Consider the following 23766-nt stretch of genomic DNA (forward strand, 5'->3'; position numbering starts at 1 on the left):
CTGATAGTCTCCAGTGTCCCTGGATGTAACGTGAGGAATCACCAACCACAGCTCATTGTTTGAACTTGTTCTGTTCATTGCGACATTAAGATGTCGCCACGTCAGGTTAGAAGCTGGGAAGCTCTCGACAGAGCAGATTATCAGTGCAGAATTCCCCTCGATTATATTGATCGATGAAGCATTAATCATATCAAGAGAAGTAATTGAGAGATTTCATGGTGCATCGAAAAACAAATAAAGATCAGTTAACTTACATTGACTGTGAAGCTCTTAGAGAGACCCTGAGAATGTGAAAGGTTTGATATCAATGTAGGTTCCTTCACCACAAAGCACGTAATCCAGACAGACAATTCAGTTCATTACTGAGGGAGTGCAGCACAGTCAGAGGGTCATTACTGAGGGAGTGCTGCACTGTCAGAGGGTCAGTACTGAGGGAGCGCTGCACTGTCAGAGGGCCATTACTGAGGGAGTGCTGCACTGTCAGAGGGTCAGTACTGAGGGGGTGCTGCACTGTCAGAGGGTCAGTACTGAGGGAGCGCTGCACTGTCAGAGGGTCATTACTGAGGGAATGTTGCACTGTCAGAGGGTGGGTAGTGAGGGAGTGTGGCATTGTTATGAATCTATTAATGTATATAATATATTGGAAAATATTTTTTTAAAATAAAGGTTTAGTCTGTGGGTGTGACTTAATTGAATTAAAGCCAGCTAGTCTGGGTGATTTGATTGGTACTAGTTTTGATATGTGAGAGAGATAACGTGCATTTGCATTTTTTAAATAGAGAATTAAAGAAGTAGGGTGAATACTTGACGCTTTTCCAGCAGCTGCCAAGCAAAATGTTTATATCACAGATAAAATTGGTACAATGAATGGGGTTTAATTGTTAAAAGGTAAAGTTCAAAGAGCCTGGTGCGACAATGAGAATTTGAATCCAATCAGTGGTGGTAGGTATAATTTCAGTAGTTTTCGGGTGTGCAGGTCAGAGGCAATATAAGATCCAAAGGCAGCTGCAAGCCTCCAACTGGCTCCACAGTGAAATGAACCTCATTTTGAATTCGTAAGGTGCATCTAAAATTCGAATTTCGCCTGGTGTCTTGTTAAGTCTATGGGTTGCTGTTGCCTTAATGGAGGTTAGTTTGGGAAACTGGTTAAAAGTTATGATGCTCGTAATTTGTAGCCATCTGTATATATTTTAACCTCTGTAAATTAATAAAGAAATATAATCAATCAGGGGTCAAATATCATGTCACAGCTGTTTAAGGAAGTAATGAACAGTTTGTGAATAAATAAGTCAACAGCTTATCATCCAGAGCCACAAGGAGCTTTGGAAAGATGGCATCAAACTATAAAAATATGATGAGATCATACTGTCAGGATTATGCACAAGATTGGGACATGGGAATTCCACTTTTGTTATTTTCTATTAGAGACACTCCTCATGCATTGGCTGGTTTTTGCCTTTTTGAACTAATTTATGGTCATGAGGTAAGGGGTCCACTGAAATTAGTTCATGAGAAATTGGTGGGTAAAAATTCAGAAAATACTCCCCTGGATTACGTATCAAATTTCAGGGAAAGGTTGAAGAGAGAATGTGAATTGGCGAGGAAACATTTAAAGATCTCACAGCAAATGATGAAAGTGAAAAAAGATAAGAAAATTATAATTTGTAGTTTTGTTCCTGGAGAAAAAGTATTATTTTTGTTACCAGTACTAGGAGATTCATTAAATGCAAGATTTAGTGGACCTTAAAAGATTGAAAAGAAATTGAGTGAAGTAAATTATTTAATAAATACTCCAGATAGGAGAAAGAAGCAGAGGGTGTGTCATGTAAATATGCTTAAACGACTTTAACTACTTTGACAGGGTAGAGGAACAAAAAGAGGTGATAGTGATGGTGTATGATGAGAAGGAGGTAGAAGTGCAGGACTCTGAAATTGATTCTCCTCTAGCCAGATTGGATAATGAGGGGGTGCTTGAAAATTTAAACAATTTATTGAGTTTCCTTCCGAGTAAGTGTCAAAGTGATTTGGAAAAGCTATTGCAGTCACACAAACCTATTTGTGGGAATAAGTAGGGAAAGATACATTTAGCTATACAAGGTTTATTTGCAGGAGTTCCATCTTCAATAAGGCAACATCTCTATAGATTAAATCCGGAAAAGCTATCACAAGTACAAAACAAAATTGATCCCATACTTCAAAAAGATATCATTGAGTCTAGTTGCAGTAACTGGAGTTCGCCTTTTGTGTTGGTACCGGAACCAGATGGGACACAAAGACTGTGTGTGGTCTATCGAAAGGTGAATGCGGTGATAAAAGCAGATTCATATCCCATACCACGGTTTCAGGATTGCATTGAGAAAGTGGGACAATCAAAATTTATCACAAAGATTGACTTGCTAAAGGATATTGGCAGGTGCCGTTGTCGGAAAGAGCAAAGGAGATATCAACTTTTGTAACGCCAAGTGGACTATATCAGTTTAAAGTCATGTCTTTTAGAATTATGACGGTTCATTTTCGGATAAGGAGGGGGATGTCATGAAGCTATTAATGTTTATAATATTTTGGAAAATAATTTTCTTTTAAAATAAAGGTTTAGTCTGTGGGTGTATCTTAACCGAATTAAAGCCAGCTGATCTGGGTGCTTTGATATGTATTAGTTTTGAAATGTAAGAGAGATAACGTGCATTTGCATTTTTTGAATCGAGCATTCAAAAAGTGGGGTTAAAACTAACAACTTTCTAGCAGCTACAAAGCAAAATGTTTATATTACTAATAAAATTGATACAATAAATGGGGTTTCATTGTAAAAAAGGTAAAGTTCAAAGTCACTGGTGAGACAATGAGAAATTGAATTCAATCAGTGGTGGTAGGTATAACTTCAGTAATTTTCGGGTGTGCAGGGCAGAGGCAATGTGAAATCAAAAGGGAGCTGCAAGTGGGCAGTCAGTACTGAGGGAGTGCTGCACTGCCGGAGGGTCAGTACTGAGGGATTGCTGCACTGTTAGAGAGTCAGTACTAAGGGAGTTCTGCACTGTCAGAGTGTAAGTATTGAGGGAGTGCTGCACTCTCGGATGCTCAGTGCTGAGGGAGTGATGCACTGTGGAGGATCAGCACTGAGGGAACTTTGCACTGTTGGAGTGTCAGCACTGAGGGAGTGCTGCTCTGTCAGAGTGTCAGTGCTCAGTGTATGCTGCACCGTCAGAGGGTCAGTACTGCGACACTTCAGCACTGTCGGAGGGTCAGTACTGAGGAAGTGCTGCACTCTCAGGTGTCACGTCTGTTCTCACTATGGCTGAGAGAAGGGGTTGTTCATAGTGTTGAATTACAGATACTGTTCCCATCGGGATGGGAGGATTTTGTACTGCTCCACAATTACAAAAGCTGCCTGGCAATATCCTGTCTATATCGCCTTTGCTTTCTTTTACAATAATTCCATTAGTGGAGCCGCTATTGTGCTGAAGTTTGGCACAAATTTACGAAAGAAACTGCACAGTCCCTAAAATCTCAGGATTTGCCTTTTAGTTTTAGGGACAGGGATTCCATCAAAGACTGAACCTTTGTTGTTCTTGGCAATGCTTTTCCCTGCACTACCATATACCCGAGATAAGTTACTCACGCTTTCGCAAACTCACTCTTGGAAAGGTTCATTACGAGACCCACCAACTGTAATTGATTTAATTGATTAAATAAGGCTTCCATTTGTGTTCCATGGTCTGTCCACGTGTTGTTGTAAATCAATACATCATCCAAGTTAACCGCATAGTGAGGAACATTCGTGATCACCTGATTCATTGGTCTTTGGGAAGTGGCTGGAGTATTATTTAGTCGGAAAGGCGTCACTTGGCATTGATGTAGCCCATTGGGCCTGACAAAAGCCGATAACTCCTTAGCTCCAGATGTTACAGGTACTCACCAATATCCTTTCACCAAATTTATCTTAGTAAGGAACATGGCACTGCCTATCCCGTCAATACCATTTTTTAAACGAGAGATTGGGTAGGAATCTGGTTTATTGCTGCATTAACCTTTCTATAAACTATGCAGAATCTGGTTGGATCTGTCTGGTTTAGGCACTAACAATTCTGGAGATCTCCAGCTGCTTTGTCTAGGCTCAACTGAGTGATTTTCTAACATGTATTGAATTTCTGCTGTCACTTGAGTCTGTTTCCCTGGACCTATACGATAAGGGTGTTGTTTTATCGGAGAAGATTCTCCTACATCCACATCATGTTCGTCGAAAGTTGTACATCCTAATTTGTCCCTATTGATCCTTTGACATCCTGTAAGTAACCTCATTTGAACCTCTCGTTTTCCTGCCTCTAAGTATGATAATACGCTGTCTAACTGTCCTAATATTTCAGTGTTAGCTAACCGGATAATAGGAGGTTCGATTTGTGAATTGTCTGAGTCTCCTTCTGCCTCACGCTCAGTGTCCATCTCATCCTCAAGTGTCCTTACTACCTGACATACCTGCTCCTTTTATCTCCCTCCCTACGATGGTATAATTTTAACATATTCATGTGACACAGCCGATTCTTTATCCTACAATCTGGGGTGTCTATCAAATAATTTACTTGACCAACCCTCCTAATTACCCTGTAGGGACCACTGAACCGCGATTTCAGAGGCTCCCCCTGCCAAGGCAATGATACTAACACCTCATCCCCCTGGTTGTGATGTTCGGGTCACAGCTTGCCTGCCTGCCCCATTCCTTCATCTCTGTTTGAGAAACTATAAGATGTCCTTGAGCCACTTTGCAGGCTCCCATGAGCCGTTACTGAATCACGGACACATCATCTAAAATAGAGGATTCATCCCTCTGACCGGAAAATCTTTCTTTGATGGATTTCAGAGGTCCTCTTATCTCATGTCCATAAATTAATCCAAAAAGGCTGAAACCAATCGATTCATTTGGTGAGTCTCGAGTGGCAAATAGAAGAAAATCCAGTCCTTTGTCCCAGTCATGGGGAGTTCATGACAATACACTTCAATCATTGTTTTGAGGGTTTGTTGGTCCCTCTCTAAAGATCCCTGTGTCTATGGATGATATGCTGTGGACTTTAACTGTTTTATACCCAAATTACTCATTATGTTCGCATAAACGAAAGACATAAAGTTGGAACCTTGATGTGACTGGATCTCCAGCGGTAATCCATAATGGGTAAAAATTGGGTTAACTTCCCTATTACTAATTTGGCTGTAATTGTTCAAAGTCAGCATGGGTTTATGAAAGGGAAATGATGCTTAACTAATCTACTGGATTTTTTTGAGGATGTAACCAGTAGAATAGATAAGGGATAACCAGTGGTTGTGGTGTATTAAGATTTCAAGAAGGCTTTTGATAAGGTCCCACTTAAGAGGCTACTGGGTAACATTAAAGCACATGGGGTTGGGGGTAACTTACTGGCATGGATTGAGAACTGGTCGACAGACAGGAAACAGAGGGTAGGAATAAATTTGTCTTTTTCTGAGTGGCAGGCGGTGACTAGTGGTGTACCGCAGGGATCCGTGCTTGGGACCCAGCTATTCACGATATAGATAAATGACTTGGATGAGGGAGCCAATTGCAATGTTTCCAAGTTTTCTGATGACACAAAGCTGGGCGGGGTTATGAATTGTGAGGAGGATGCAAGGAGGCTTTAAGGCGATTTAGACAAGTTGTGTGTGTGTGCAAACACATGGCAGATGACGTGGATGAATGTGAAGTTGTAGGCTTTGGTGTGAAAAACAGAAAGGCAGAGTATTATTTAAATGGTGATATATTGGGAAATGTGGATGTACAAAGGGATTTGGGTGTCCTTGTGCACTAGTCAATGAAAGTAAACAGGCAGGTGCAGCAAGCAATTCCGAAGGCAAATGGTATATTGGCCTTCATTGCAAGAGGATTTGAGTTCAGAAGTAGGGATGTCTTACTGCAGTTATACAAGGCCTTGGTGAGACTGCACATGGGGTATTGCGTGCAGTAAGATGGGGAAACATTTCTTCACCCAGAGGGTGGTCAATCTGTGGAATTCTCTACCACAGAGGCTGTGGAGGCCGGGTCACTGAGTGTATTCAAGAAAGAAACTGATAAATTTTTGGATATTAGTGGCATCAAAGTGTAGAGAGAGAAAGCGGGAATAAGGCATTGAGATAAAGGGTCCGCCATGATCATATTGAATGACGGAGAACGCTTGAAGTACCGAATGGCCTAATCCTGCTCCTAGTTTATATGTATCTATGTATCTATAGAATTATCTCTCTCCATGTTCTATTCTCATGTGACCTTGAGTAACTGATGATTCATATTATCTGTTCACATTGTTGATATTAAAACTTAAAATTATATCTCACCCCAAAACTTTGACATCCTTAAAGACAATATTTATGTTATCCTACATTGTCTTTTAAGTTCAACCTTGGTCTCCTCTGCTCTATCTGGTAGGTATAAACAATCCCAAGGGTCAATACAAGGAAGAGCTCTCCCTGGTCAATATCACTCAATAAAAAAGGACCAGTTTTGTTGTCAGCTCAGGGATGTTTGTGGGATCTTGCTGTGCACATTGTATACTATTACAGCTGATGCAGAATGAAGGATGTGCGTACTTACATTGCACAGTTAGTACGAGGGTCCGCTCCGATGAAACAGATGGATATCTCACTCTGCAGCTGAGAGTTTGTCTGTGGTGTTTGAGTGATGGGATCAGGGTCAGAACAGAAGTATAGGTCAGAGTGACGCCATGCTGAGTTACAGTGTTTGAGACTGATCCAGGTAGGTCAGTGGGAGTGTCCCAGGTTAAGACAGGTGCTGCTGTTCCATTGCACGTTGTGTTGAAGGTGCAGCTTGCATCCACACGCTTTCCTGCAATAATTTCAGCAAGGAATATCGTGGGTTTATCTGTGAAATCTAACACACAGAGAATGGATCCTTTTAGAGAAATATAACGTAAAGCATCAGTTCAAATAGAAATCACAGTCCCACAAGAGGAAACACTTTTACAATGATGAAATCAGAACTGAGAGGTTTAAACGATTAGGAGAGAATTTCCTATTTTCAGACTTAGTGCAGTTTCTGTCACTCAGATGAACTCACTTCCACTTCGAGATAATTGGATTGACAATCCCAGGTGAGGGTGGAGGAGCAGCTCACAGTTCCCGGAAAACTGGCTTGTTACTTCTCCGAAATCTGCTAGATTTAAATTCCAAGCTGTCCCCGGAAGGAGAGAAACCATTTGAACCAATCACTGAACCGGCATCTAAAGCAGATGATCAGGTTATTGATCACATTGCTGTTTCTGGGAACTTCCTGTGCACAATTTGGCTGCAGTGTTTCCCATATTGCAACACGGGCTACATTTAAAGAATTATTTCATTGGTTGTGAATCCATTTGGTACGTCCAGAGGCTGTGAAAAGCGCTATAGAAATGCGAATCTTTCTTTTGTCGATATGTAAGACTTTCAAACTGGGTTAGGGAGATCGATGGGAATTGATAACCTGATAACATTGATGGACACTGTCAATATATTTAATCATTGATATTAAAGTGAGTATTAGAGGTTGCTTTAGGACTGAACTGGAAGCTATCACCAGGTTATTGAGAATCAGACAGTGTTTTATAATAAACTGTGTTTTGTGTTAATATGTAAACGTCACAGTTTGTGTTGTTTCCCATTGAGTGTTGAATGTGAATTGTTGAGTAATTATAACACAGCACTTACCAGAAACGTGAAGCCGGGTTACAGGGTAATAGTTATGGCTCGGACCATTGTCAAATTCTATTCTGAAAAAATAAGGTCCTGCATCTTCCCGTCTGATGTTGTTTATAATCAGGGAACAGTCACCATCTTTCAGGTCTCCAGACAGCCGGGTCCGATGGCGGAACCGTGGTAACTCGTCACTGTGATCCTTGGAGAGAAAGGTAATGGGAGCCCAGGGAATCTGTTTCTCAGTATTAAACCAGATTCCGACTCGAGGTTGGTTTTCCAGACACGATGGGTAACTGTAATGACATGGAATCTGTACACACGAACCTTCCTGCGCTGTCACCTCTCGTGGAGTGTCACCTTTCCACTCTTGTGACAGTGCAACTGGGGAGAGCAATATCTATATTTAATTCTGGATGGTTTGTGGATCCACTGGACTCGATATTTACAGATGAGGCTGAATTGGGGCGATGGTACATACTGAGCAGGACGGCATCAAATTATTTTGGCAGGAAGAAAACCCACTCAACCCACCTTCCATCTGTGTGTCCCATGCGGAGGACCCTTCCTCAGCCAGACCCACCAGCCAACATGGTCTGGATCCGAGCACAGGAGACACGGGGGGAGTGACTAACAGGCTCCTTGTGACAGGCCCCGTCTGTCCAATGGCTGGCTTTCAACTGCCAAGGCGAGAGTGGTCCTTTCTAAAACCGGCTCAGGACAGGCCAGTACCCCTGTGCAGGCCCCCTCTAGCGCTGCAGCCTCTGTACAAACCCCTCATGCACTTGTGGAGAGACACAAACAAGGCTGCACATTACCGAGGAGAATCCCCTCTACGGACTAAGGGGCCGACTCATCACCTTAAACTCAGCAAATGAGGAGGCTCTCGCTCGGCATCGGGGCTTGGCATTCACTCAATAAAAATCATCAAATTACGTTTGGGGGAGAAATCTAAGGAAGTTGTACATTCCGTCAAAAATAAGACTCGAGCTGGGGTCGAGGGACAAACGGCAACAACTTAGATTTACACAACAACTTTAACGTGACAAATCGCCCCAATTTGCTACACAGGAGCGTCATAAAGCAAAGTATGTCACCCAGACACATGTGGAGATATTAGCGACAGCTGACCAGAAGTGGTCGGTGTTATGCAGAGCCAGAGAAAAAGAGACAAAGAGACAGAGAGAGAGAGGGAGAAGTTTATGGTGGGAATTCCAGAGCTTAGGGCCCCAGGCAGCTGAAGGCACAGCCGCCAATTTTGGAGCGATCGCATCCGGTGATGGTCAAGAGGCCGGAATTGGAAGAGCGCAGTGATCTCGGGTGGCTGTAGTGTCCGTTGATTGTACAGAGGCTGTAGAGAGGATACAGAGATAGGGAAGGTTGGAGAGGCTGTAGGAGTTTACAGAGCTATGGAGGGTTGTAGAGTAGGCAGGAGTTTACAGAGATAGGGAGGGTTGTAGGGGCAGGATGGGGTTACATAGGGAAGGTTATAGGGGCTGGAGGAGCTTACAGTGAAGGGGAGGGTTGTAGGGACTGGTAGTTTACAGTGAAAGGGAGGCTTTAGGGGCAGAAGGTGGTTAAGGAGATAGGGAGGGTTTTTGGGGCAGAATGGGGTTACAGAAATAGGGAGTGTTGTAGAGAACGGAGGAGTTTCTAGAGATAAGGGCTGTTGCAGCGGCTGGATAAGGTTGCAGAGAAAGTGAGGGTTGTATGGGCTGGAGGAGGAGGATGAGGAGATTAAAGAGATAGGGAAGAAACAAAGATGAAAATTTTGACATTAGGACTTTGCTTGACCAGGAGCCAGTCTCGCTCATCGTGCAGAGCAGGTGATAAGGGAACGGGACTTGGTGTGAGTAAGGACGTGATCAGCAGTTTTGGATGACCTCAAGTTTATGGAGTGTAGAGCGTGTCTTGGAACAGCCGAGTCTGGGGGTAATGAAGGCGTGGAAGAGGGTTTCAGCAGCAGATGAGCTGAGACAGGGTGAAATCGTGCGATGTTATGGAGGTGGAAATAGACGGTGTTAGTGAGGGCACAGATATGAGGCCGGAAGCTCATCTCAGGTTCAAATGGGACAACAAAGCTGTGAACAGATTGGCTTCAATGTCAGAGAGCTGCCAGGGAGAGGAATGGAATTGGTAGCGAGGGAACAGAGTTTGGAGCGGGGAATGAAGGCAATGGCTTCAGTCTTTCCAATATTTAATTGGAGGGAATTTCTGTCCATCCAGTACTGGATGTCGGATAAGCAGCCTGATAATTTAGCAGCAGTGGAGGAGTCGAGAGAGGTGGTGGTGAGGTAGAGCTGGGTATCCTCAGTGGACAGGTGAAAACTAACACTGTTCAGATGATGCTGCAAAGCCATTGCAAGTGATTCTCAGGCTACGATGAGATAGATAAGAATGGAGCCAGGGGAGAGCAGTCTCAACCAGCTGGACGACAGTGGAGAGGTGTTGGAGGAGGATGGTGTGGTCGACCGTGTCAAAGGTTGCAGACAGATCGAGATGGACGTGGAGGGAAAGTTTACCTTTGTCACAGTCACACAGGATGCCATTTGTGACCTTGATAAGAGCTGTTTTAACGCAGTGGCTGTGGTGGGAACCTGATTGGAGGGATTCAAACATGGAGTTCCAGGAAAGATGGGAACGGATTCGGGAGATGGAAACATGTTCATGGACTTTGGACGGGAAAGAGAGGCTGGAGATGGGACGGTGTGAGGGGTGGAAGGTGTCGTCGGGAGGAGACACTTCGCTCAGGGGGGAGGTGTCATCACCCCTCAGCTCGGTTTCCTTTACGGCTATAATGTCGATTCAGTCACACACAATAAGCTCAAAGATCTGGGAGCAGAAATAGACAAATCATTAAAAATAGTGACGCTGGTTAACATGGCCAAAAAAAAAAGCAAATCAAACACTATTATTTCCCATTGAGTGTTGAATGTGAATTGTTGAGTAATTATAAGACAGCAGTTACCAGAAACGTGAAGCTCGGTTTCAGGAAAGTAGTTGTAGATATTGCTGCTGTTAAATTCTATTCTGAAATAATAAGGTCCTGCATCTTCCCGTCTGATGTCGTTTATAATCAGGGAACAGTCGCCATCTTTCAGGTCTCCAGACAGCCGGGTCCGATGGCGGAACCGTGGTAACTCGTGACTGTGATCCTTGGAGTGAAAGGCTATGGGCCATTTAGACCATTTATTCCGTGTGTACCTTCTCATATTCCAGATTCCGACACGTGTTTTCTCTAACAAATCTGATGGATAACTGTAATTACATGGAATCTGTATACATGAACCTTTCTGCGTTCCCACCTCTCGTGGAGTGTTACTTTTCCATTCTTGTGACAGTCCAACTAGGGAGAGAAATATGAATATTTAGGTTTCCTGATTTAGGTGTGACTGAACCAGATGAGCAAGCCATAAAAATTCACCTCGCGATTGGGAATGAAGGTCTACACAGGCTGAACACCTCAGGATTAACAGCAGAAGAGCGAAAGGATCCCCAATAGATATGGTTCAGAATCAGGTTAAACTCCATATTCATCAACTAGAGTTTATGTCATTTCATCAGCCTACACAATCCATAGACCACTTCATCAGCCGATGCAGAGAAAAGGGAACGTACTGTGATATTTCAAACACAGAGCCTGCAGACAGAATTGTTGAGTTGGTGATCGCATCCACTCCCATGGAAGCATTCCAGAAAGATCTGCTAGATAAGCCCAAAACCTACAGCATTGAAGAGCTACTCAAGGATGGACATAAATACGAACTGGTCCTTGCAGGTCAACGAAGCTTACAGGTCCTCAGTACAACATCAATTGTTGACGCACTCACTGGAACATCCAAACCTAGCGAGACGTGTGGAAGGTGTGGCCTTCTGCAGGCACCAAGGAAATGCCCAGCTTTCCACCAATCCTGCATGGCTTGTGCCAGAAAGGGTCATTAGATGTGGCAGGGCACTAGACCAAATGCTGTTAAAGCTACAAAGAGCCGTGCACTGATCCAGACAGACCGTACACAATGGGGAACCTTCAAGCAATAAGAATGACCATCCGGTATTCCATCAGGAACACATACATGTGGTGACTGACAAACCAGGAAATGGTGATGATGTGCACAACGAGACGAGGAGCGGTGATCGATATTCCACGTCTCACACATATGCTGACATGGCTTGCCAATAAATTGTGGATTGTTGTCTTTAATGATCTCTCTGGGCACATCAAATAAACTGAAAATGCCCCATAGGGGTGGGATGTTCTGGTCCCACCCACTGCCAGGATTGTCCGGTCCGGCTGAAAGCCTATGGATTTATGTCTGTCCCAGTTTCAGATACTACCCCATCACCTCAGTTCCTGACATAACATTGAAATATGCAGAAATTTTCAACAATATTGGCAGTTTCAAGGGAGCTCCAACCTTACACCTCTAGGAGAATGCAAGTCTGTCAATTGATCCTGTACATTTAGCACAACACAAATGCCAGCAGCTGCAAGAGGGAATGGTGAGTGATACTACACTACAGAAACTGCGGAAACATCATTGAAGGATTGCTTGATTCAACTTGACCTTATCGGGATGAGCAAGTCATCTCCTGGGGAGTCATTTTTAAAGACAGGCAGGGCATCATACTGGAATCCTTGTGATCCTATATTCTTCAACAATTTGGTGGTGGGAAATGGTGGGGACCTTTCAGGGTAAGTAAATGAGGGGCCCAGAGGCAGGTGTCAGTACTGTCCACATGTGTGTCCATCTCAGGCTGTTGGCTGGCAGAGTCATTACAAGGCTTTGAGATCACCTACAACATTTCGACTGTGACTCTCGACACTCCACTGTGACTGACCTTGGACAATGGCCTTTACAGCGCATTGAAGGGAGCGCCTGCTGAACCTGCAATGTGAAAAATTGCCCAGGGATATGTCCAATCCAGCAGGGCAAAACCAACCTGGCCAATTACCACCTTATCAATTTACTCTTGATCATAAGCAAAGTGATAAAGGTGTAATGGACAGTAAGAGGCATTTACTCAACAATAACCTGCTCATCTAGCATGGTGTTAGTGCCACACAACACAATGGTGGGTATCCTCAATGAGAGGATGGGACTTAACCTCCAAAGCTTTTGTTCAGAACCAAAGTCCTATGGAATTATTACACACAAAGGCACAGCGGTGAGGTGTAACTGATGACAAATCAGATCCATTCCCGCTCCTCAACCACCTGTTGCATGGAGTCATCGGGCTGAATTTTGCCGTTGGCGAGCAGGGGGCGCGGCCTGCTCACCTTCGCGAAAATGATGCCAGATGACATCTGGAGGAACCCCCGACATCATCTTGCCCCATTTAAATATTCGGGGAGGCGGGGACACAGCGCGATCAGCTGTCCGCCTGCCAGCCTGTCACTGGCCAATTGAGGCCATTGACAGGATAATAAAATTAATTAAAGGCCCTGCCCGAACAACCTTAAGGCTGGTGGCCAGGCTGGGAGCCCTGGCGGGCAATAGAGAAAACATGAAACTACATCCAGTGGCGGGATAAGGTTTCATGTCGGTTTTATAAGAGTTTATTAAAGTTTTTGTGCAATTTATTAACATGTACCATCTCGAATGACATTGTCACATGAGGGAGACATGTTAATGATTTTTTTATTTTTCTATTTTTATCATTTGAAAACCTTTCAGCGATCTCCCTGAGGCAGCACTTAGCCTCAGGGAGATGTGCGCTTTATCGTGCATATGCATGACAGAGCGCACTCTCGCTGTTGGGGAATCACCCCCCACCCGCACAGGAAGAGCATAGCGCTTCCCGCCGGACATCACGCCGGGTGAGTTTAAATTGGCCCGCCCATTAAAATGGCGGAGGGGCCTGCTTCTCCGGCGGGGATCAGCTCCCCGCCCGCCGGAGATTGGGTCGGGCCCATCCACCCGACAGGCAGGAAATTCAGCCCATAGAGTCATAGAGTCAGAGAGGTGGACAGCAGAGAAAAAGGCCCTTCGGCCCATCAAATCTGCGCCGGTCAAACAAGTACCTAACTATTCTAATCCCATTAATGCACTAGGCCCAAAGCCTTGTATGCCATGGCATCTCAAGTGCACATCCAAATACTTCTTAAATGTTATGAGGGTATCTGACTCTACCACCCTTTCAGGCAGTGAGTTCCAGATTCCCACCACCCGCTGGGAGAAAAATTTCTTCCTCACATCCCCTTTAACATCCTGCCCCTTCCCTTATATCTATGCCCTCTGGTTATTGATCCCTCCACCAAGAGGAAAAGTTCCTTCCTGTCTACCCTATCTATGTCCCTCATAATGCTTTTCACCTCAATCATGTTCCCCCCTCAATCTCCTCTGCTCCAGGTTAAATAATCCCAGTCTATCCAATCTCTCCTCATAACTAAAACTCTCTAGCCCAGGCAACATCCTAGTTAACCTCCTCTGCACTCTCTCTAGTGCAATCAAATCCTTCCTATAATGCGGATTCCAGAACTGCACGCAATACCCCAGCTGTGGCCTAACCAATGTTTTATACAGTTCCAGCATAACATCCATGCGCTTATATTCTATGTCTTGGCTAATAAAGGCAAGTATCGCATATGCCTTCTTAAGCACCTTATCTACCTGTCCCACTAACTTAAGGGAACAGTGGACATCCACACCAAGGTCCCTCTGATCATTATTACTTTCCAGGGTCCGACCATTCATTGTGTATTCCTGTGCCTTGTTTGCCCTGCCCAAGTGCATCGACTCACACTTATCCAGATTAAATTCCATTTGCCAATGATCAGCCCATCTGACCAGCCCGTCTATATCCATCTGTAATCTAAGGCTATCCTCCTCACTATTTACCACCCCACCAATTTTCATGTCATCCGCGAACTCACTGATGAACCCTCCTACATTCAAGTCTGAATCGTTTATTTATACCACAAAGAGCAAGGAGCCCAACACTGATTCCTGTGGAACTCCACTGGAAACAGGCAACCAGTCACAAAAATACCCCTCAACCATCACCCTCTGCTTCCTGCCACTCAGCCAATTCTGGATCCAATTTGGCAAATTGCCTTGGATCCCATGGTCTCTTACCTTTGTTTACAGTCCCCCATGTGAGACCTAATCAAAAGCCTTGCTGAAGCCCAAGTTGACTATGTCAAATTCATTGCCCTCATCTACACACTTGGTCATCTCTTCAAAAAATTCAATCAAATTGATCAGACATGACCTCCCCTCAACAAAACCATGCTCACTGTCCTTGATTAATCCCTGTCTCTCCAAGTGTAGATTAATTCTGTCCCTCAGAATTGCTCCCAATAGTTTCCCCACCATTGAGGTTAGACTGACTGGCCTGTAGTTCCCTGGTTTATCCCTTCCTCCCTTCTTGAATAACGGTACCACATTGGCTGTCCGCCAGTCCTCTGGCACCTCTCCTCTGGCCAGAGCGGTATTGAAAATTATTGCCAGCGCCACTGCTATCTCCTCCCTGTCCTCACTCAATAGCCTGAGATACACTTCATCCGGGTCTGGAGATGTATCTACATTTAAGCCTGTCAGACCACTTAGAACCTCCTCCCTTTCTATTCTAATTTATTTAATTATATCACAGTCCTTTTGCCTGATTTCCATACCCACATTATCCCTCTCACTTGTGAACACCGACACAAAGTATTCATTTAGAACCCTACCTACATCTTCCGGCTCCACACACAAATAACGATGATGGTCCTTAATGGGCCTTACTCTTTCCCTAGTTATGCCCTCACTCTTAATGTACTTGTAAAATAACTTTGGATTTTCCTTCATTTTTCCTGCTAATGTTTCTTAATGCCCCGTTTTTACTCTCCTAATTTCCTTTTTAAGTTCCCCCCCTACAAATTCTATACTCCTCTCGGACTTCTGCTGATTCAAGCCCTCGGTATCCACCATAAGCCTCCTTTTTTCTCTTTATCCAATCATGTAAATCCCTCGAAATCCAGGGTTCCCTGGGTTTGTTGGTCCCACCATTTGCCTTTACTTGAACATGTTGGCTCTGTACTCTCCCTACTTCCTTCTTGAATGAGTCCTATTGCTCTGACGCAGATTTACCTTAAAGTAGCTGCTCCTAGTCCACTCTGGACAAATCATATTTGATCTTATTAAAATTGGCCTTCCCCCAATTTAGAACTCAGATTTCTGGCCAATCCTTGTTCTTTTCCATAAAACCTAGAATCTGATGGAATGATGATCACTCTCTGCACAATGCTCCCCCACTGATACCTCTACCACTTGCCTGGTTACATTCCATAAAATTTAGTCCAGGACCCCCCTCTATCTTGTAGGATCTTCTATGTACTGGCTTAAAAATCTCTCCTGGATGCATTTTAAGAATTCCGCCCCCTCTAAAACTATCACACTATGACTAACCCAGTTATTGTTGAGGAAGTTGAAAATCCCCACCATTACAACCTTATTATTTTTACACTTCTCTGAAATTTGCCTTTTTATCTGCTCTTCTATTTCTCTCTGAGTGTCCGGGGGTCTATAGTACACTCCCAGCAATCTGGTTGCTCCTTATTTGTTTTTAGGTTCTACCCATATGGCTTCATTTGAGGAGCCCTCTAAGGTGTCATCCCTCCTTACTGCAATAATTGATTCCTTGATCAATATTGCGATAGCCCCGCCTCTTTAACCTCCTTCCCTGTCTTGCCAGAAGACCCAGTGTCATTTAATATTGAGCTGCCAATTCTGCCCCTCTCTCAACCATGTCTTTCTTACAGCAATGACATCATATTTCCATGTGTTAATTTGTGCCCTCAACTCATCTGTCTTATTCGTCATACTCCTTGCATTTAAATAAATACCATCACACCTTGCCAAACTATCTTTTGGCTTACCTGGCTTATAATTTCCGTGCCTTCCAGGTTCACTTGTTCTCTCTTCTAATTTTGGCTGTGCATCTCCCTCTGCTGAACCTGCTCTCGGGATCCCATCCCCTGCTAATTTAGTTTAAAGCCTCCTCAATTGCATCCACGGCAAAATGCCAATTGAATCCAGGGACAACATCCAAGAATGACAATCCCAAAGATCCCTGTGAACAATTAAAGACACCTCCAGACAAGGTTACCACCACAAGAGCTGGGTGCACCAGCACATTACCTCTACGCCTCAGAGACTCAAATATTCACCAGCTCTATACACTTATGTAATTGTCAATAAAATATGAAAATAATACCAGAAACCTTTTGTTCCCTGTCCTTCTCAAAGATCCATCCCCGCAGCGGGAGCCTGAAGACTTATTGATGTGGGGCTTATTTTATCGGATTGTAGAATGATATGGAACAGAAGGAAGCCATTTGGCCCATCGTGCCTGTGCTGGGCCTTTGAAAGATCTGTCCAATTAGTCCCACTCTCACCTCTGCTCTCTCCTCCACAGCCCTGCAAAATGTCCCCTTCAAGTATTTATCCAGTTCCCCTTCTGAAGGTTCCTGTTGAATCTGCTTCCACCGCCCGTTCAGGCAGTGAGTTAATCGTCTCTCTCTGAGCTGCAAATTGCTTAGGTTCTGTGAAATTTAAAATCTGCAGCAGATCAGAGACACTCATGAGAACTCAGAATATTTGACAGTTTTACACCCGGACTGCTTTGCCTTCCTTCTCTCTTTCAGTTATGTTGCACCCTTATCGAAGTTTCTAGCATGGTGAGAATGGACAGGAAGTGTGACGCTGAACAGCCTGTCTATTCTAGGAGCTGCTGTGTTGTCTTCATGAGAAATTGTGACTAAAATCAGCAAAAGACACAAATTTCAGGGCATTGTTATCGGAGTCCCAGCATCAGGATAGACTTCATCCCTCAGTTTTTATCCCTGCTTCTCTATTCAGCCGATCTCTCAACCTGTCACTCGCTGACCTACACTGGCTCCCAGTCCAGCAATGACTCAAATTTCAAATTCTCATCATCGATTTCTTATCCCCCCATCCTCCCTCTCCACTCCCTATCCCTGTGACCTCCTGCAGCCCTGTAACCCTACGAGACCTCTGCCCACTTCCAATTCTGCTGTCAGACAGGGAGTCAGTGTATATCAGTGAGCACAGGGGTGATGGGTGAATGGGACTCGGTGTGAGTTTGTACACTGGCTCACTGCTGAATCGTTTCCCAATCACAGCTCAATAAGAATGATCTATTACAAAGATTATTAACCATAAATCTGTCCGAGCTGACGATGATATTACCTTGGAGAAGTGACAGGAGGAAGTAAGTTTTCCCGAACATTGTACACTCCCAGATATTTCATCAGCTCTCAAACTGTGAAAGAGACAGGAGTTAATGAGACCTCACCTCTTGTCCGACAGCTCTCGAGAGATCAGAATTGCTTTTAGACAATGTCTTCACAGACTAATTTGATTCTCTGTGGGATGATAGGTGCTCTGCAGAGAGTTACAAGGCTTTAAGAAAGAAAAACATTAAAGGATTTGCATTTCTATAGCACCTTTCACCACCTCAGGACATCCCAAAACTCACGACTCTGCACATCCTCCATCCCTTGAGCTACAAATATGTTCTGTACAAAAGACTTGAGCCTCACACCCAGATTTCAATAATCGGTAGAAATCTTTCAAAGGCATCAATCATTGGAATGTGTCTTTATAAAGTCACAACATCAACAAAGGACGGTGTTGGTCATGGAAGTGAATTCCAAACATTCTGTTACTTACCCACGACCTGTCCGACTGCTCGTCTGGGGTGGAACTGCCCACACGCTCTGCTTGGGCTGAATGACCTCTTCCTGTGCTGCGCCCTCTGTGTATTTAATTAGAAAGAGCTGATGTGTCACTGTGAGTGAAAATGAGGAAGTGGGAAATCAGTGAGAAGATCGAGAATGTTTTGTGCTTTCAGCAAAACGTTTACTGGGTGATGATCTGTCAGCTCATGTTTGGCCAGCTATAGTCATGAAGCTTCTCCATTGCCTCCGTGGGATTAGACTCCTCCCCCTCGCCTCAGAGTCAAAAACTCAGCCAATAGAGTCCCAATACAGTTCTCTGGCCACATGATCGAGGTCGAAAATCCCTGGTATCATTACAGAGGGAGTGCTGCACTGTCAGTGAGTTAGCAGTGAGGGAGTGCTGCACTGTCAGAGGGTAATTACTGAGGGACTGCTGCACTGTTAGAGAGTCAGCACTGAGGGAGTGCTGCATTGTCAGGGGCTCAAATCTGAGGGAGTGCTGCACTGTTAGAGTGTCAGTACTGAGGGAGTGCTGCACTATCGGAGGGTCAGTACTGAGGGAGTGCTGCACTGTCAGGGGCTCAAATCTGAGGGAGTGCTGCACTGTTAGAGTGTCAGTACTGAGGGAGTGCTGCACTATCGGAGGGTCAGCACTGAGTGAGTGCTGCACTATCAGAGGGTCAGTGCTGAGGGAGTGCTGCAATATCAGAGGGTCAGTACTGAAGGAGTGCTGCACTGTCGGAGGGTCGAGACTGAGGGAGTGCTGCACTGTCAGAGAGTCAGCACTGAGGGAGTGCTGCACTGTCAGAGGGTCATTACGGAGGGAGTGCTGCACTGTTAGAGGGTCAGTACTGAGGGAGTGCTGCACTGTCGGAGGGTCAGCACTGAGTGAGTGCTGCACTATCAGAGGGTCAGTGCTGAGGGAGTGCTGCACTGTCAGAGGGTCAGTACTGAGGGAGTGCTGCAATATCAGAGGGTCAGTACTGAAGGAGTGCTGCACTGTCGGAGGGTCGAGACTGAGGGAGTGCTGCATTGTCAGAGGTTCAGTAATGAGGGAGTGGTGCGCTCTCGGGGGCTCAGTACTGAGGTGGCGCGGTGTGTGAGCAGATATCCTTTCATGGCAAAGTTTAACTGGAATTTATTTAAACAGAGAATCTTGTACTGTGTGTTAATGCAAAAGAAAGGATTTGAGGAACTAAGCCTTGTTCCTGTAAGCCTAAAAATAATTTTCACCGATTTCAATGAATTTGCATGGAAACTTTCCTCTTTGGGCACCAGTCTTGATTGAAACAACTCACAAAGCACTGTGGGAGTGTGAGTACTGAAGGAGTGCTGCACTGTGGATGTGGGAGTACTGAGGGAGTGCTGCACTCTTGGAAAGCCAGTACTGAGGGAGCGCTGCACTGTCGGAGAGTCAGTACCGAGGGGATGCTGCACTGTCGGACAGTCGGTATTGTGGCTGTTCTGCACTGTCAGAGGGACGGTACTGAGAGGTTGCTGTACTGTTGGAAAGTCATTACTGAGGGAGTGCTGCACTGTGGGAGGGTCAGTACTGAGGAATTGCTGCCCTGTTGGAGGGTCAGTGCTGAGGGAGTGCTGCACTGTGGGAGTGTCAGTCCTGAGGGAGTGCTGCACTGTGGGTGGGTCAGTCCTGAGGGAGTGCTGCACTGTCAGAGGGTCAGTACTGAGGGAGTGCTGCACTGTGGGAGTGTCAGTCCTGAGGGAGTGCTGCACTGTCAGAGGGTCAGTACTGAGGGAGTGCTGCACTGTGGGAGGGTCAGTCCTGAGGGGGTGCCATACGCTTGGAAACAACTGCCACAACTTGTTTTGCAATTTTTATAAATTTCATGATACATGTCTTGAATTAAGTAATAATAAGACCACCCGGTCTTATAATTTTCTTACAAAACTAATTTAAACCTTTGTTAATAGAATAAATTATTTTCAACACATACAGAGATCTACAAATTACCGCTATGATAATTTCTAAATCCCTTAATTATTCTAACTCATAGTTATACTTTCATTCAAGCAACAGTGAGACACATAGATTTTAAAAAGCCCAGGAAAAGAAACATGATACCCAGAACATTCCAATTCAAAGTGAGAATTATTAACTTCAGTTTGCTGTAGAAAGCAGCTTGAGGCCTAGATGCTGAAGGCTTTTCACACTTGTTAGATAGAAAAAATAGCTGCCTTGAGATGGAGAGCAGCTGCAGAATTCTGAGGTGCAAAGTGATCTACGCGTTCTCGTCCATGAGTCACAAAAAGTTAGTGCACAGGCAGAGAATGTGATTCAGAAGGCTAATGGAATGCTATCCTTCAATACAAGAGGTATTGAACATAAAAGCAAGGATGTTATGCTTCATTTATAAAGGGCATTGTTGAGACGGTATCTCGAATACTGTGTGCAGTTTTGGTCTCCTTATTTAAGGAAGGATATAAATGCGTTGGAGGCGGTTCAGAGGAGGTTTACTAGATTGATACCTGGAATGAGGGGGTTGTCTTTTGAGGAAAGGTTGGACAGACTGGGCTTGTTCCCACTGGAGTTTAGAAGAGTGAGGGGAGATTTGATTGAAATGTACAAGATCCTGAACGGCCTTGACAAGGTGGACGTGGACAGGATGTTTCCAAGTGTGGGCGAGTCCAGAACTAGGGGGCACAGGTTTAAAATTAGGGGTCACCCGTTTAGGACAGAGATGAGAACTTTATTCTCTCAGAACCTTGTGCGGCTTTGGAACTCTCTGCCTCAGAAGGCGGTGGATGCGAGGTTATTGAATATTTTTAAGGCAGAGGCAAATAGATTCTTGTTAGGTAAGAGAATCAAAGGTTATTAGGGGTAGATGGGAATGTGGCAATTAAAACACAAACAGATCAGCCTCGGCCTTATTGACGGGCGGAGCAGGCTCGAGGGGCCGAATGGCCTACTACTGATCCTCTTTTGGATCCTCATTGTCTAAGGAATCTCTTTGGATCCTCATTGTCTAAGGGATTATTTCTGATCCAAACCCCATATTGTTGTATTGTTGATTCCGATGCAGCATTGTAGACTGACATGTCCCCAAGCTCAGCACTGACCATACCCCAGCAGACACTGTGAAACACATTAACAAAGTGCCTCTAGCCTGAGCTCTGCATGTGTCGAGAGTAAAGACAAATATGCAAACTGAATATTGACACCTTTACACACGGACAGCTTTACCTTCCTTCTCTCTTTCAGTTATCTTGCTCCCTTATTGAAGTTGCTATCATGGTGAGAATGGACAGGAAGTGTGATGCTGAACAGCCTGTCTATTCTAGGAGCTGCTGTGTGATCTTCATGGGACATTCTGACTAAATCAGCAAAAGACACAAATTTCAGGCCATTGCTATCAGAGTCCTAGCATCTTTTTCCAAATGGCAGGCAGTGACTAGTGGGGCACCGCAGGGATTGGTGCCGGGGCCACAGCTATGCACAATATATTTTCATGATTTTGACGAGGGGACTAAATGTAATATCTCCAAATTTGCAGATGACACAAAGCTGGGTGGGAGGGTGAGCTGTGAGGAGGATGCAGAGATGCTTCAGTGTGATTTGGACAAAATGTATGGCAGGTGCAGTATAATGTGGATAAATGTGAGTTTATCCACTTTGGAAGCAAAAACAGTAAGGCAGATTATTATCTGAATGGCTATAAGTTGAGAGCGGGGAATGTGCAATGAGACCTGGGTGTCCTCGTACACCAATCGCTGAAGGTAAGCATGCAGGTGCAGCAGGCGGTAAAGGCGGCAACTGGTATGTTGGCCTTCATAGTGAGAGGATTCGAGTACAGGAGCAGGGATGTATTGCTGCAATTATACAGGGCCTTGTTGAGACCACACCTGGAATATTGTGTGCAATTTTGGTCTCCTTATCTGAGGAGGGAAGTTCTTGCTATACAGGGAGTGCAGCGAAGGTTTACCAGACTGATTCCTGTGATGGTGGGACTGACACATGTGGTGAGATTGAGTCGGTTAGGATTATATTCGCTAGAGTTCAGAAGAATGAGGGCGGATCTCATAGAAGCCAACAAAATGCTAACAGGTTTAGACAGGGTAGATGCAGGAAGGATATTCCCGATGGTGGGGTAGTCCGGAACCAGTGGTCACAGTCTGAGGTTACGGAGAATACCACTTAGGGCTGAGATGAGAAGAAATATCTTCACCCAGACAGTGGTGAGCCTGTGGAATTCGCTACCACAGAAAGTAGTTGAGGCCAAAACATTGTATATTTTCAAGAGGATTTAGAGGTCGCTCTTGGGGTGAAAGGGATCAAAGGATTTGGTGAGAAAGCAGGAACAGACTATTGAGTTGGATGATCAGCCATGATCATAATGAATGGGGGAGCAGTCTTGAAGGGCTGAATGGCCTAATCCTACTCCTAGTTTCTATGTTTCTATCAGGATAGGCTTCATTTCCCAGTTTTCAACACTGTTTTTCAACTCAACCCGTGAACCCCCTCAAGCTCGGTGACCTACACTGGCTCCCAGTCCAACAACGCCTCCATTTTAAGAATCTCATCCACAACTCCCAATCCCTCCATCCCCCCTCTACATTCCCTAGCTCTGTACCCGCCCCCAGCTCCTACAGCCCTCTGAGATCTCTGCTCTCCTCCAATTCTGCTGTCAGACAGGGAGTCAGTGTATATCAGTTAGCACAGGGGTGATGGGTGATTGGGACTTGGTGTGAGTTTGTACACTGGCTCACTGATGAATCAGTTCCCAATCACAGCTCTATAAGAATGATCTTTTACAAAGACTATTAACCATAAATCTGTCCGAGCTGACGATGATATTATCTTGGGGAAGTGACAGGAGGATGTATGATTTCCCGATCATTGTCCACTCCCAGATATTCCATTCACTTCTCACTCTGAAGCTGAAAAAGAGAAAGGAGTTAATGAGACCTCACCTCTTGTCCGACAGCTCTCGAGAGATCAGAACTGCTTTTCGACAATTTCTTCACAGGCTAATTTGATTTTCTGTGGGATGATAGGTGCTCTGCAGAGAGTTACAAGGCTTTAAAGAGAAAAACAATGTAGGGCTTGCATTTCTATAGTGCCTTTCACCACCTCAGGACATCCCAAAGCTCATGTCTCTGCATTTCCCTCATCCCTGAAGCGAGATTGTTCCGTATGACAGATTTGAGCCTTACACCCAGATCTCAATAATCAGTAGAAATCTTTCAAAGGCATCAATCATTGGATAAAAGGAAAACACTGTGGATGCTGGAAACCTGAAACGGAAACAAAGATACCTGCGAAAACTCAGCACGAATACATCATCTGTGGAGAGGAACACAGTTGAAGTTTTGAGTCCATATGACTCTTCATCAGAACTAAGGAAAGAGAGAAATGAGGTGAAATATAAGCTGGTAGAATG

General features: G+C 44.6%; 1 protein-coding gene across 37 annotated transcripts in view; it reads right to left on the reverse strand.

Moving 5' to 3' along the window:
• Positions 1-23766, reverse strand: part of LOC144671591 (uncharacterized) — a 320132-nt gene that overhangs the window by 153696 nt on the left and 142670 nt on the right. For all 37 annotated transcript variants that reach the window (XM_078533559.1, XM_078533553.1, XM_078533554.1 and 34 more), the window contains 4 exons: positions 23210-23263; positions 17877-17902; positions 10652-11029; positions 7699-8067 (listed from right to left, as the gene is read on the reverse strand). In XM_078533559.1, coding sequence (XP_078389685.1) covers positions 7699-8067; positions 10652-11029; positions 17877-17902; positions 23210-23263 — 827 coding nt within the window. The remainder of the gene's footprint in view (positions 1-7698; positions 8068-10651; positions 11030-17876; positions 17903-23209; positions 23264-23766) is intronic.

Source organism: Cetorhinus maximus, chromosome 33 (assembly GCF_964194155.1).
Source record: "Cetorhinus maximus chromosome 33, sCetMax3.hap1.1, whole genome shotgun sequence".
Taxonomy (NCBI): domain Eukaryota; kingdom Metazoa; phylum Chordata; class Chondrichthyes; order Lamniformes; family Cetorhinidae; genus Cetorhinus; species Cetorhinus maximus.